At 37.1% G+C, this 15688-nt stretch overlaps 2 protein-coding genes and 1 pseudogene across 2 annotated transcripts; 1 reads left to right on the top strand and 2 right to left on the bottom strand.

Annotated features, from left to right (window-relative positions):
- Positions 1-348: 348 nt before the first annotated feature.
- Positions 349-1276, bottom strand: LOC141815662 (uncharacterized). The gene is made up of 3 exons (XM_074703616.1): positions 932-1276; positions 710-856; positions 349-634 (listed from the first exon to the last, which is right to left on the bottom strand). Exons 1-3 carry the CDS (start codon positions 1274-1276, stop codon positions 389-391), a joined length of 738 nt encoding a protein of 245 aa, XP_074559717.1. The 3' UTR covers positions 349-388.
- A 6768-nt stretch (positions 1277-8044) lies between these two features.
- Positions 8045-13147, bottom strand: LOC141815299 (uncharacterized; annotated as a pseudogene).
- Positions 13148-13269: 122 nt separating this feature from the next.
- On the top strand, positions 13270-15308 carry LOC141814718 (large ribosomal subunit protein uL29-like). Its single transcript, XM_074702662.1, has 4 exons — positions 13270-13364; positions 13439-13574; positions 13684-13840; positions 15059-15308. The coding sequence occupies exons 1-4, from the start codon at positions 13361-13363 to the stop codon at positions 15131-15133; spliced, it is 372 nt and encodes a 123-aa protein (XP_074558763.1). The 5' UTR covers positions 13270-13360; the 3' UTR covers positions 15134-15308.
- Positions 15309-15688: the final 380 nt, after the last annotated feature.

Here is a 15688-nt window from a genome sequence, read left to right as displayed (position 1 = left end):
AATTAAAAGCCTCCATATATACAATTATATGGTGTATTAGTGTGAGAGAAACATCATGATTACAACAAAGAACATGATTAGTTAATTAATTAAGATAATATACTTAAACCTAGTGGTCAAATCAGTCTTCTTCTTACGTGTAAATAAACCATAATTCTTATTTTACAAACAAGGATAAAGAAACAAGATACCCTAGATTAGCACTAATCATTAATAAATCTTGTCAAAGTCAAAACCATGACAGTAACTTAAATTTCACTTGGGGAAAGGACACAAACTGTTAAGAAACAGTTTCAAGAACAGAGCAATCATATTTTAGATCGATCGCAGCGGAAATGACTGGTAAAAAATCTACTGTTGAGTGTGCGATTTTGTCCCTTCCCGTGAATTAGGAGAGAATGTTCATGGCGAAGACGTCGGCGGCCGCGAGGCTCACGAGGACGTCGCCGTCGTAGTAGAGGTCCTCCTCGTCGTCCGTCGCCAGCATCTGGTTCCACCACTCGCCGCCGAGTCCGTAGCTCTGGTTCATCCCGGAGTTGCTTGCCGCCGCCATCTCCGCCTCCGTCTCGCCGTTCCGGGCGAAGCGGCCCCGCACGCGCGGCCGGCTGTCGGCGAGCGTCTTCCTGCATGCGTACTGAAAAGCCAAATGGGTGCGAGTTGAGATTAAAGAGGGGAATGATATATATCGATCGAGGAGGATTTGGTGTACAGTGATCTTCTTGTGGAAGTTCCTTTGATTGCGCTTGCTCCGGTACCGCTCAATCCTTTCCTTCCTCTCCTCGGCACTGTATCTTCCGACTCTCCCCGCAGCGCCGCCGCCTTCCTGGCCGCAGTTCTCCGCCAAACCTTGCGTCCTCTGGAAGATTGGAGCTTGATCGTTGGAAACAATCCAAAATGAGATTTTTAGTAGGAAAGGTGGGAATTTGATGACCTGGAGATCGCCGGCGCTGAGCACCCGCCTCACTGGGGCGGCGTGGAAGTTGAGGTAGTCGCTGGAGGATGGCGGCGGCGAGGAGTACGTCGGAAGAGGAGGCGGGTGGTGGTGGATGGTTGGCTCCGGAGCGTAGAGGAGGAGGGGAAGCGACTGGGAGCTGCTGCTCCGGCGGAGGTCGTAGCACTCTGCAGGTGGGAAGGAGGAAGGGAAGGGCAGGAGGCCTCCATTGGGGTCGTGGTAGAGCTCGCAAGGGGAGGCTGGTGAGCCAAAGGAGGGACGGTTCTGGTGGTGGAGGAGGCTGCCGTCGACGTCGTAGGAGGAGGAGGAAAAGGAAAGGGACATAGCGTATCGCGGAGCTGAGTGATGGGCAGAGAGCGAGGAGCTTCACTTTGGTTTTTAATGGAGGCCGAAGGGGCCCACTCGGCAACGACGAGGAGAAATTGATAATCATACGAGATTTTGACAAGTGTATTTTTATTGTTGTCCCCGAGGCAATGATGCAACGGTAGGACATCCGAATTGTGATCTAGGGACCCATGATTCGATCTCCAGCTACGACATATTTGTAAAAATTTTCTTTTAAATGAGGAACGCAATCAAAGGATGTTGGGCATCTGGATTGACCGCCGTGTGCGCTTCCCGATTTACCTTGATGGTCGGTGGAAAATTTTCGTGGGATCTAAGGTGACCGGTCACTCCCAGGGATTGAGTACATGAGACTGACTGAGGTTTATCTTTTGTATTATTGATTTGTTTAGGATTTAGAGTCTAACATTCTGTGTCTAATTTCATATATTGATATTATATTTAATAAGTTAAAATTATTTTTAAATTTTAATATAAATTATCTTCTAATTATGATATGATATCTAATATTTGAATATGATTTTTTTTAGACAATTAAGAAATCATGAATTCGAATAGTATCGATTCAAATTAAATTTAATTTTGAGATTAAGTGAAGAAATTCAATTCGGAGCAATCTGAATCGTTCGTTAAGATTAAGAGCGATTTGAATCATTCGTTGTAGATCTGATCCAACCAAGTTAATGAAGAGTAGATCACAACATCAGTAGATCTAAACCTTTAGATCGGATTTAGATCAATTTCTACCATTGAATCGACTCTGAAGTGTTTCGTTCAAATATGGATTCTTGATAGTTGTCGATGCAGATCTAAACTGATCTCAACCATCCATCTCGACAAAATCAAGGTAATATCCTCTCCGTAATGGTTAACTGTAATTTTCTGATTTACCTCCTCATAGATGGTCATAGAACCAACCGTGTAGGACCGTTAAGAATGCAGATTCCACCTTTTTATTGAAATGAATGTCAATTGTTAGTTTATATGTTCAACGATTGCGTGTTCTGTTGTTAGGGTTCGAGTGTTGTTTTATCTGTTATTGTATTGTAGTGCATTAGTTCAAGTTAAGGCCAATTGATTATTTTTTTAGGATATTTTAGAATGGTTACAATTCTAGCTTAGATTCATTTGAAATGTCAACAAAATGTTCATGTTTGGGTTGTTCCCTTCTTCAGTTTACTTTTAATTGTTCATTTCAAAAATCCTCATTTAAAGTATCGAAAATCTAAAACTATTTATAAATAATTTAACTTTAAAATTTATCATGCATTGACTACATTTATTAACAAATAATTCAAATTATCCTATACTGTATTAGTGCAACAGGAAAATTCAATATTAATTTAAATTGTGTCACTTGTAGTTCAACATACAGGTGTGTATCATTGACCAAGGGCGGAGCTAAGCATAGTTGTACCCGGGCTATAACTTGGGTGGTCCGACAGCGATGAAAAGAAAAAAATCTCGGATTTAGGGAGGAGAGGAAAAAAATTTAAGAACTAACCAGGGATATAGCGTCGGTCTAGTCCAATAGTTCAAATCAGCCCGGGTAAATTACCTGGGCTGGCTCCGCCATTGTCATTGACCAAGGTGGATTCCTCAGAAGCTGAGTTGGCTGGAAGTTAGGGTGCCCCTTGGACTCCATTATATTCAAAAGTCAACTGATATTTGACTAGGAGTGGAGTTTTCATATCCTTTTGCACAAGGGCTTTGAGTTGCTCGTCCTTGAAAGTCAATCGATTACTTGTGATTTTCCCTATAACTATGCTCGTATAAAATTAAAATAACTAAAGTTCACACTTTTTAATTCTTACTTCCAATATTAGAATAAAACTAGTAGGATTTGATAAGTAATTTTATATTACTACATCAGTATTATTATTAATCTATAGTATTATAATTTTATTTACAAGTATTCTTGCATATTTAAAATTATCTAAAAATCATATACCCGCACATTGATATTCAAACTTTACCTGTCAAGATAAATGAGCAAATGTGTATTATTTATTAGCTAGCTAGCAAATTGTATTAAAGTTTTTAAAAATAATTATAAATGTTACTAATTTTAAAATGTAAACATATTCAAATGAAACAGTTGCAATGCTATTGTGAAATTGACAGCTGTGGATAACGGGATCTGACTTTGACATATAATTATTTGAAAAAGATTGGACACGAAGAAGGAATCAAGGAACTAAATCCTGAAAATCGTGCCAATTTACAATGAAGAAGATTCTATCAAGATAACACAAGGTAGGAGAAAAGGAGGATTGCTGTTAATGAGAGTGCAGATGAATCGAACCTGTTCCTTAACTTTTTGAATTAGCTTGAAAAATATTTGACTCTTATTTAAAATTATCTAATTCAAATTGAACTTAAATCTATTCTATGTTTGCACTCTCTCTAATATTCCTAGTCCATTATGCGGGAAATTATGATTAATAAACAAAATTATAGACGATTTAATTATCATTAAATTAAGATACATGTTTTTTTATAAAAAGCTGCTTGTCACAATAAACTCCCGTCACAAATTTATGACGGAAATCTACACCGTTTGATTTTAAAATTAAGATTAAATCCAAACCGTAGATTGAATGAGTGATTTACTTTAGGATTTAGGGTTTAGAATTTAGGATTTAGAGTTTAAGGTTTAGGGTTTATTTAAGTTTAGGGGTTTAGCGATCGGTCGTTGATTTTAAAATTGAACGGTCTAGATTTCCGTCCTTTATGACGAGATCTATTGAACAAGGATCCTAACTGTAATTGGATTTGTTTTGACATTCGAGAACTTCTCGATCATATAGATGCCTGACTCTAACCTGATTCATGGTCTTGTTCCAGAACCCAAACAACTATGTTAAAACTAAACCGCCCTGACTGACAGAACCATCATTTTACTGGCGGGTCCAAGCTTCGGGAAACAAACTGCAGCAAGCATGAACAATTTGCTTGGAAGCAAGGGATAGGCATGTTCTTCTTGAGCCAAATCTAACCTCCTCGCACATCTACAGAAGCATGATGATGCCGCACTGCATGAACCAGAACCACTATGATAGTTAGGGAGCAGGCCATTTCTCCCCTAAGACAGTGGACATAGCTCGATCAACACCAAAGATTGCTCCCCTCTCATAAGTCAACTCCCCCGACATCGTCATCCTTGATAAGACCCGACTGATTTAGTCAACTCGCCCAAAGAGTTGAGGATGGTGCATCATTTTCCACATTTATCTCTACTCATCCGTTAACGTAGCCCACAGATTTCTCACTACCGGGAAAATCACAACAGTTGGGCAATCCTTAGCCTGTTGCCCTCCACTTCACTGCAATCATAGACAAGAACTTTTGATCAAACACACTTTCACAAGCATCAACCACAACAAATGTCCATTCTATTCAAACCAAATCCTTCAAATCCAAACTTTCCAACAGGTTTACTCTCTTCCATGTAAATCAAACTGCGTTGGAATGTTCTGAAACAAAATAGAGTATAAATGAAGTTAGCCAGCTATGGCATCTGATCAAGAGATGGTCATGACATAAAAAACGTAAATGCCGTCCATAATCAACTCCATATAAGACCATGTGTCACACAACAATATACCAAGATCATAAGATCAAAAAGTATGTCTCAGAACATCCATGCCACCTTTTGACTGTAGAGCACTAATACATAGTTCAGTTTAGCGCCCTCCATGATGGAGGATTCCTACTTTGCAAGAAGGTGATGGATTCTGCTGTTCCATTCCTTATTTGAAACCATAACTAATGTCACAGCTTCCTATGCAAAGAGAGAAAAACACCAAAGCTACTTATCTAGTTCAGATGTATATTCCAACTCCACCGAAAAGAAAATGATTCATGCAACTAATAAAAATTAGACAAACAATACCAAACAATAGATAACTTGCCCTGGGTGTACCAGTTACCAGTAACTCGGGTCACCATGCATCAAATAACATGTGGTGTTGAAGCAAACAGGAGATGATGCAGACCCAGCTGAAAACATTTGCAGTGCAGATTATTAAGTCACACCAGTGGGCCACGTAATTTAAAGAATACACGAAGATAACATATCCCATGTTGCTTCCTGGCTCTATGGCACATCAAAGCTACTCAAGTTGCATTTGACTAAATTTATATGGACCTACCACTTTTCCCATGAACAGAACCTCATGTAGTGATCAGACAACTTTCCCTGCTTATGATTCCACTAGGCTAATCATTTCACCTGCAGTAGCATATCGAACCTAATCACTTAACCTTTCCATTGCAAGAAAATTTTGAAATTATATAGATCTTCAATCATAGCCTTGAAAGAATATTTTGCCTGGACCAAGATTAATATCCACTACCCAGGTTCATGGAGCATATTTCTGAGGCTTCTGTGGAAGAAATTGTTTTGCCCTTTGAATTTGGCTGCTCGTAAAGGGGATTAGGATAATAAAGTTGCAGAAGAAATGCCAATGCCATTCCAGTCAACTATTGGCAAACATATGTACAGGAAGAGGCTTGTGGTCTTTAGATTGTAGATTAATACATAAAAGAATCAGCCGGATCTAAGCCAATCAAACACAATCGCCATATATTCCATGCATGATACATAAGGACAACACAAGAGTATCACACTGACATAACACAACAGTAACTTCAGCAAACCAACTTGACGTGGTCATGGCCAACCCAATATGATCAAGCCCATGCACCCCCAAGGGTTTCACAGTGACTCATCCCATGCAAAAGTTTAGAGAATGCACATGAATAAATTATCATGAAATATAATCACAAAGAGAACAGATATAATGGTGAAATGAAATCATTAATGCTCACAGGATGCACCTTAAGAACTTGCTAGACCATCTCAGTGTTATCTAAAGCTGATTTAAGCTCATATAATCATCAATGGGCACACAGACAAGAAATCAATTAATTGACTAAATGCAATAATATTGAGATTCATGCAGATAGGAATTACATTATTTAACTTGTTAGCTGATGATGGGCATCTTTAGTTGCAGACCATGCAATCTAACTTTCTTATCCAATTTTGCTTTGGTCGATTGGTAGCAGCTATCATATTGAGATTTTGCAGACAGGAATTATATAATCTAACTTGTTAGCTCACAATGAACATCTTTAGTTACAGTGCATGCAACCTACCTTCCTTGTGCAACTTTGCTTTGATTGATTGGTAACAGCATATTAAGATAAGTGGGATGCTAAGATACGATCTATTCCTTGGTAGTTTTAAGCTTTACCATCAGAAGGTCGACAGGTGACCTAGTTGCACCACTAGACCCAAGTGGAAATGCAATTATTGTGAGGTGACGCTGAACTTGCAGAACGCATTTGGATGCTTACGAAAAGCTATTGGGCAATGAAATCCAAAATAAGTGCAGAATGTCACCTGATATGATGGAAGGGACTTGTAAAAAATTCAAAGAGATGATTCTCTGGTAGTGCCGCAAATATTGAACCCCTTGTATGACTAAGAAATTCATTGACATTCTGCTATACCAGTTCTAAATCCCAAATCTACAACAACATATAATGTTGACTTGCAGCCATGCAAGAAGATTCCTTATTTCAGCCTCCAACAAAAGGAATCTCCAATTTGTGTTAAAGTGGAAAATCATTATGATACTCCAAGCTTGCAGAAATTTTTTGATTTTGTTATAAAAATTTTGGTGATTCATCTCAACCTCAAAAGCATATTTGTCTGTGAAAATGAATTATGAAAAGCATGGAACGAGAGTTAGCAAAGATTTTTCACCAGATATTCTGCATCAATTATTAGATCTAGGTCCGACAGAAAACTAATTCTTTGGTCAAGGCCAAATATGCCCTCTGTTGGAGTAAGGTAGTGTGCTCATAATCCTGATTACCAAAAGTTGTTACCGGTCTTAGTCCAAGACAAGCATGAGTTACATGTGAAGTCTCATAATCTCAATGCATGACCAATGCAACAAACCTAAGCATTCTAGCTGAAAGTTGCTCTCAGCTAATTATCATAATGCACTAGTTCAAGAATAATCCTTGATTTGGTTTATGGAATAATAAAATTGGATGATCCTCACTGAATTAAAGGGCACTCAGGAGACAAACTTTTAGTGATGCAATGGCTCCAACCCAAATTGCATTTCGCTCATACAGACAATATCATACTCCATTGCAACAAGGAAAGTTTATCCATTCAATATGATTAGACAAACTCATACAAGAAATAAAAATAAATTTTATAAAATAAAACAAGAAAAATTGATAAAGTTTAGTGAAACTCCAGTGCTCAGCCAGAGTCAGGAAGTCTGTCAGCAGGACCAAGCATAGGCCGCGATAGCATGCTACAAGCTTGGTGGCCAAGCCCAGAAGCAAAAGAATATAAGATCTTAACTGTTTATACTATGACTAAGTAGCAATTACCATATTAAGTTTCACATATTTAGACCAAGCGATTTAAAAGAAGTTCATGTTGTGTTGTATTGTGTTGATATTATTAGACACAACAGCATCTCAAAAGAAGTCACAGTCAACTTCAATATATTTAACTCATTCATGCCACACTAGATTGCTTGCAATGAGTATGAATACACGAGTGCCATGTGTGTGGTCGCAGACAGAAATGAAGAGGCAGATACATGAGTAACAGAAACATAAGCATCCAGGCCAACACATTGAAGAATCGAGGCAATGTGGCAATCAAAGAGGTGTGATCAAACAATGTGGCAATCAAAGAAATGTGATCAAATAACACGGTATAGATAATACAATTTAAGAAATACACCTTATTTAAGGATATTTTACAGATGGTTGATCAAAATTGGTCAGTATGGAAAAATTATCGTCAGTGTCTTCAGATAGAAAATCTGCCAAATCCTGCAGCATTACATGAGAGAATAAGAGAGAGAAAATTCCCTTCACATCAAAGCTTAATAGTAGCTAAAACTTATGATCATGTACCAAGAATAATGATGCAGAACAACCAAAAAAGCTGCGAGAAAATAGAAAAGAAAAGAGCTCACTAGAAATAATAAGGAATCATCTTTCCTTACAAATGCTTCTTCTTTTCACATTGCAACAGATATTCCTAAAAAGCATAGGCTTAAATGAACCCCTAAAAGGATAAGTCGGATAAAATATTTGTTCTTTTCGTTTCCTTTTTCCTGCAAATAATCAATATTGAATTAAGAATAACAAAGTTGCAATATCTGAGTAAATCTGTAAAAGCAATATGTAAATAAAACAGGACCTAATTATTGAGATATCATGCTTAAATAGCACAGGAAACAATTAGAATAAAAAAGTATAATACTTAATTCATGCTTTTTTACTACTACCATTTAAATACCTACATGACACAAAATATAAAAATAATATATAATCAAAATGTTGAAAAATTTATACAACCATAATCAAATTGTAAATATATATATATTTAAAATAATAAATCACCATACACTATATTTCATTGACTAAAAAGAATCAACTAAAAAAGAAAAGCCATGTGAATTAATAATAAATATTAAAATTATACACTGACTAAACATATATGTAGCATATAATGATAAAACTATGGAAAAATATTATCAAAATCACAATATCTTGTTCAATACATCATTTCTAAAATAATAAGATCGTTGATATGACATAGAATCTACTAGTAAAATCATTTCAAAATGTCACTAAATAGTATGATAAATTATATAAATATTTTAGTCTTATTAATTTATTTCATATGATACAAATGCTGATTAAATAAAACAAAGGGTTTCCACAAAAGACTTCTGACGAATGCTATAACTTTCTCCAAGCAATCCTAGAATACAATTTGTACATGTATTAACTATAACAAAGAAAATTGTAATTTATATTGAAATGCTCAAATAATTCTAAACACAACATAAATCAGAAGTGTGAACTTAGTTGAAGACAATAACCATTGAGTGGCATTTTCTAGAACCAAGTTGGTTTTGGTTAACCATGCCTGATTAGCATTCTTAAACACTTTTGATCCTAAAACGGTAAAACACTGTTGAAAACATGCAAAAGCAATACACTGATATAAACAAATCTACGAAAAAAATAAGTTTTTACACATTTAGTAGTGGTTGGATCAGTTTAGGATATAATTGTAGGTGCATTAATTTTAAACAAAGTACCTAATTTGTCATTTGACTTTTGCATCTTTTCTTTGAGTATGGTAGTATTTTTCACTTCAGGATTGTTGATATTAAAATATAAAGCAACATCCTGCTCTTCAGTCTCATTAAAAGAAACCTTTTGCAGAAAATTCTCTCCAGATGAGATGGAACCATCTACTTGGTTACACAGTAAAGGTCTTCCAGGACTACTGCATGTTGGGTTTGTATCTATCAGATCATTTTCTTTCAGCTCAGGCACAAAAATCATTGATGAATCACGTGCTTCCAGAAAATTTTTCTCCTTAAAATCAGTAAAATCAGACCATTTATCACTCAATGATAACTGATGGCTTGTCACATGAGTGCTAAGGTTCATACTCTTCCCAGAGTTATTTGAAGCTTCAAAAACATGGTCATCAAATCTATTCAAGCTTTTCTGGAACTCCACAATTTTGTTGTCTTTGATAATTGTGGATGTTGAATCAGCATTTGACAGTAGAAAGACACCACTAGTATCAGTTTTCTTACAAGGTTCAAATGTTGGATCACCATTTTCAGGGATACCAGTTGTGAATTCTGCAGAATCATTAAAAGACTCAAAGGCATGCCTATCGGACTGATATGAAATTTTTTGAACCACCAAATCAGTTTCTGATGACTTGTTCTTCACAACAGCAGAGTCTGATAGGTTAGCATCAGGCTGAATAATTCTATCATCAACATTTGATGCAGCCATAGCTGAAACCAGTATGCCAGTACAAGAAACCATATTCGATCCATCTGATATCTTTACACATTTATCAACCATTACAGGTTGGCAATCCTTGGTATCAGCTAATAAAGTTCCGATACAGCATTTGTCATCTGGGGAGCTGAGAACTTCACAGGCAGGATTATCTTGACCTAATGTTGCAAGAGACATTGACCTATGATTCCTTGATGAATCATCATCTTGTGTGACATCATCAGCAACACCACAAGGTTGATGGGGAGTAACAACAGGTGATGCAGAATTCCTCGGTGATGACATCATTTTGGCATTCTCACTAAGCAACAATGGTGGTTCACTAGGTATGACTGGAAATCAATTGAATTTGAACCAAAAGATTGTTTGCAAGTAAAAGCAGAAAGATTTTTAATATCATTCAATGATGGCAAATCTCCATTCTCACTGGAGATGGGGTCCCATTCATTCCAGTTATCAAGCTGAAATTTTTTTGCAGTGGATTGTCCATCTGATATGATTCTTTCAATTCTGATAGTTTCCTTATGAAAGCGCTTCTTCCTTATAGCATTAGCTAGCAGTGACCTGTCAATAAAACAAATATAAAATTACAAATAAAGCAGAACAAATGAGTGAGAATTCCAATAGTTCGATTAATATACTTGCAATTTTGAGAAATAGTATATTTCGCTCGCTCAGCAGACAGACCAAGCAAAAATACTGCTAAGTTTGCAACATCAAGCGGCCCTCTAATATCATTAACCGTTGAAGCAGCACTAGAAATGAGGAGATTTTTCCCTCGACTCCAGTCAGATAGTAGCTACAAACCCAAAGTGGAGATTAATAAAATACAAGCAAATAAATAGACATGATTTGCAAAGCATTCTAAAAAGAATAAACAAGATTTTTCAATGCAGATGGAGTGTACAATATAAAATTATTATATTGATTATTAAACAATTTTTTTTTAAATTCCAAATGCATGGAGCCAAAAAAACTATCACCTCAATCTCTAGTGAACTATAGTGCATCATACACTCAAGCCACAGCAGATACGAGCTAAAGTTTGAGAGGAAGTAAACTCATATCAATGTATGAGATTCCTAACCATACCAAATGACATCATATCACAACCAAATAGGGTTATGAGTATTTTACAATTAGTCAATGGAGCTGCTAGTGTCCAGCTCAAATTGCTAGGTCAACATGGATACAGAGGATAAATGAAGAGTATGAATAACAGAAATTGTATCCACCAGATTTTCATCAATCTCACATTGTGGAATAAGAGATCAACAAAGTCTGAATTTTTTTACTTGCAAGATTTAACTCAATGGATTCTCCAGTCTTTCTTGTATAATTGCTAAAGTAATATTTCAGTTTCCTTTTAATTGATTGATTCTTTAATTTAATCTAAAATGTTTTTAGATGCATATACATGATTATTAGCATTAGAAAAAATAAAGTAAAAAACCAAGAGGTGGGGATAAAGGAAATACACAGGAGGTTTTATCAAATTCATATTAGATTTGTACCACTGGTTGCACAATAAAACATATGACCAAAATAAAAAAGAATGGAGATATCATGTGATTGAGAGATTACATAATCCAAACAGAAAAATGCAACACACATAACACAGAAGGGAACATGCCATGCTCCCGTAATAATATATAAGTTCTCTGGTAAAGTAGCAAAGAAGATTTACTGCACCTTCACATCAGATAGGATCTTCCTTCTAACATGAGAATCAGTTATAAGATGAGAGTACGTAACTTCAAAATATAGTCCACGCTGCAAATGAGGAAACATGACATAAGCAAGAAAGTGTATCAAGAGTCAAGAATCTGCAGTAAGTAATGCGGATGCACTTACAGCACCTGAATAGCAAGCTTAATGGATGAAATCTTCAGACGGAATGGAAGTTTTTGAGAGAAGTCCAATGAAATTATATCAACCTATTATAGTTCAATTGTTCCAATCAATCAAATCAACGAAGTATCTATAAATAAAAAAAAGTCAGAAACACATGAAAATATGCATTAGATTATGATAAGAAAAAAAAGGCTTTCTCAGGTTATGAATAAATCAGCTATTTGCTTAGATTAAAGTTGCAGCAAACTCAGTTCTGCTTGTTAGGAACTGTCTTTGTTCACAGGATTCAAGCATAATTTACTCTCTAACTCATAAGTTGAACCATAAGTTAACACTGTTATCTATACTTATCTATTTAAATACGATAAATAATATGAACGACATATCTATGACCCTATATCGTGTTTTTGGGATAAAAAAGAACTCTAATTCCTGATAAAAAAATTTTATTTATGAAATTATAATTCTAGTTTCTGAGGAATTGAAATTCTCATTCCGGAGTTTTCCATTCAAAACAAAGGTATTGGCGAAAACTACAGAATGCGAATTGTATCTCCATATTTTCGTTGTTCCAAATACACTGATAAAAACGGAGGCACTAGCGCTCACCATAGAAGACTCACAAGCCTTGTCAAAAGCTTCCTGGTTCAGAGGACGGACGGCGACTATGTCGTAGGTCTTAAGTAGCGCGTTGCCATTTAGCGATACGACGGCAGCAGCCCCGGCGACCGAGACGGTCAAGCGCGTGTACTGGCGGAAGGTGGAGGAGAGGGGGGCTCCGAGGAGATCACGGTGGAAGGCAGCGGAGGAGAAGAGGGAGGGAGCGACCTCGAGGAGAGAGTCCAAAGGGAAAGGGTCGATGCTGCACCGTAGAGAGTCGGAAATCACGCCTCGGAAGTGGCGGTCGTAGGCGACGCCGACGTAGCCGAGCTCCATAGCCCTGACTACGGTCTCCAGCCGCGCTTCCTTACGGGCCTTCTTCTCCAGCGAGGAACCACCTCCATCCTCGAGATAGGGGACACTGAGGTCAAAGAAGAGAGCCATGGCGCATGCCGTCCGATGAGAGAGCGAGGGCCGCGACGGAGTTGACGAGAAGAACGTCGGAGGCGGTAGGGTTCAGGAGGGGGTTCGAGATATTTAAAAGGCCATGTTGAAGCCCATTAATACGAGGGCCCATTACGGCCCATGAAAAATGAACCGAACCTTTGAGTTGTGGTTAGGGTTTCAACCTTCTATAAGTAACTTCCGCATCGTAGGAGTATCAAGATTTGTCAGCGGCGGCGGCAGTGAGCGCAACGAAGGAGAGGCGATTCGGTTGCGATGGGTAAGCTTCGAATGTTTGTTGATTCTGATTCGCTCTCTCGGTCGCTTGGAAGCGTAATTAGTCGATGTCTGCAGCGAGGATTAAGGTCCACGAGCTTCGGGGGAAGACCAAGACGGAACTCCAGAACCAGCTGAAGGACCTCAAGAATGAGCTCTCCCTCCTCCGCGTCGCCAAGGTCACTGGCGGCGCGCCGAACAAGCTTTCGAAGATGTCAGTCATCAGTAACTTGGTTATTTTTGAAAAAAAAAAATTTGTATTTTTTGCATTTGTCAATTGTAGTTAGGCTCTGAAAATTTGGATCTTTGATTGAGTTATGCAGAAAGGTCGTTAGGCTGTCGATCGCTCGTGTGCTTACTGTCATCTCGCAGAAACAGAAAGCGGCATTGAGGGAGGCTTACAAGAAGAAGAAGCTCCTTCCGCTGGATCTCCGCCCCAAGAAGACGCGGGCCATCCGCCGCCGACTCACCAAGCATCAGGTAACAATTTTCTGGGATTTATTCTCTAACTAAGTGAAGATCGAGGGAACTAATTTTGAAATGCGTTTCCAACTTATTTATACGACTTATCTCTACATACTTGGTTTGCCATTGGTGCTTTGTTCTGTTGTTAAGTTTTTAATCTTATTTATCAACTATTCTGGGTCTACGATAGCACTTTGTTTAATAATAATGAACACCATTTGAGGAACACCAAATACTTTTGTTTAGAGTGAGCAATAATTTAGTAGCGAGGATCTATGATCTCTCCTAGAATCGGAAGATTGAATGTCACATCATTGACTGGCATACTCAATGCATGTTGCCTGAAACAAATGTGTTTTATGTATTTGATTGTTCGAGAACAGCGGTTATCACTTAAAATATGAAGGAATGACAAAAAGATATGAAGAGTTTGAATTTTCAAAACATTGCCTATTCATTTAAAACTTCTACTGGTTGCATGATTTATTACTACATCTAGATTCACTATCATCCTGTGTTTACATAGAGTGAAACAAGAGAGGGGAAAATAAATGAAATAAAATGATTGATTTCTATTATTTACCTGGAAAGGGATACTGCGGAAGGAATTCAATTCCATCCAGTTTCTCTGTTTTATATCTATCCAAATCAGCTGGAAATGGACCATTGGATGGCAATGAAATTTACATAATTCATTACTTCCTTTCTCTTCACTTAACAATTCACCTTTCTATTTCCTTCTCCTTGAACTAAACCCAACATCATGGTACCTTTTGAAGATGTATATCAGTCAGTTAAAGGTATAAAGTTTCTGCAGATTTAGGTTTGCAATGACTTTAGTCTGCTGTTGGTCGAACTTTTCTTTGTGATGGAGCTGATATTATGAATAATTGTATGTTGAATTACGGTTGGTTGTTAGCTGAAGCCATCATCAAATGTGTGAAGATTACCATCAATTGTGAAATTACTTAATTGAAAATATGAGAACATGAGACGCACTGGGAAGAAGTTTGAAGAAAGTAGTCACTTGTCATCACTAATTTGACACCATTATAGTTGCATCATGGTGTCTTGTTGAAAGCTAATTAGACTTGCCTTCTAAAATGATATGGTGCTGTGTGAAATGTCAAAAACTTTTACAATGGGGAGCTATCCGCAACTATAATTATCCTTATTCTGTTTGTTCTTCCCTCTGTCGGTTCATTTATTGATGATCTGTTTGCATAAATGCAGGAGTCCTTGAAGACTGAACGTGAGAAGAAAAGGGAGAGGTACTTCCCACTGAGGAAATATGCCATCATGGCTTAGAGATTAATGTTTTATGGTTTCTGTTCTACCATTAAACGTTTTATTGTCTTTGAAAAATTAATGATCAGACTTCTGTACCTGCAAATGGCTTATGGCTGTGCTATCTTTTCAATTTCTGTTGATTTAACTTTGTAGTCTTTGGTTTCTTAATAGAGTCCTAGCATTGGCACTTAAATTCCAATCTCCTTGATCATAATGCTTCACCTCTGAAGAAACTTTTGTTTCTAATTGGAAATTTGGCTTAGAATTGTGTTTCACACATATCTACTTACTATATGCACCGTGGAAAGAAGTAATTATGAGATTTTTTCATGTAATTAATAAAAAATTGGTTTTACTAGGACATAAAAATAGCTGTGTTGCGATCTCATGCACATGCGTTTATCAGTTTGCATAATTGTCATAATGTTTGCATTCAGTTTTGAAGCAAGCATGCATTTTAAGTGAACATAAAATTACTCATTAGCATCTCCATTTGTAAGAAATAAAAATAAAAAAGTAGGCAAAAACATATAAACAGTAAAAGAAATCAAGGAGAAATTAATTGTCACAAAT

The sequence above is a fragment of the Curcuma longa genome, chromosome 21 (genome assembly GCF_044706935.1).
Source record: "Curcuma longa cultivar G26 ecotype Majalengka, Jawa Barat chromosome 21, ITB_CL_G26_1.1, whole genome shotgun sequence".
In the NCBI taxonomy this organism is placed as follows: Eukaryota; Viridiplantae; Streptophyta; class Magnoliopsida; order Zingiberales; family Zingiberaceae; genus Curcuma; species Curcuma longa.
The sequence above is the reverse complement of the archived record's forward strand: the minus strand, read 5'-3'. Positions and strand labels throughout refer to the sequence as shown.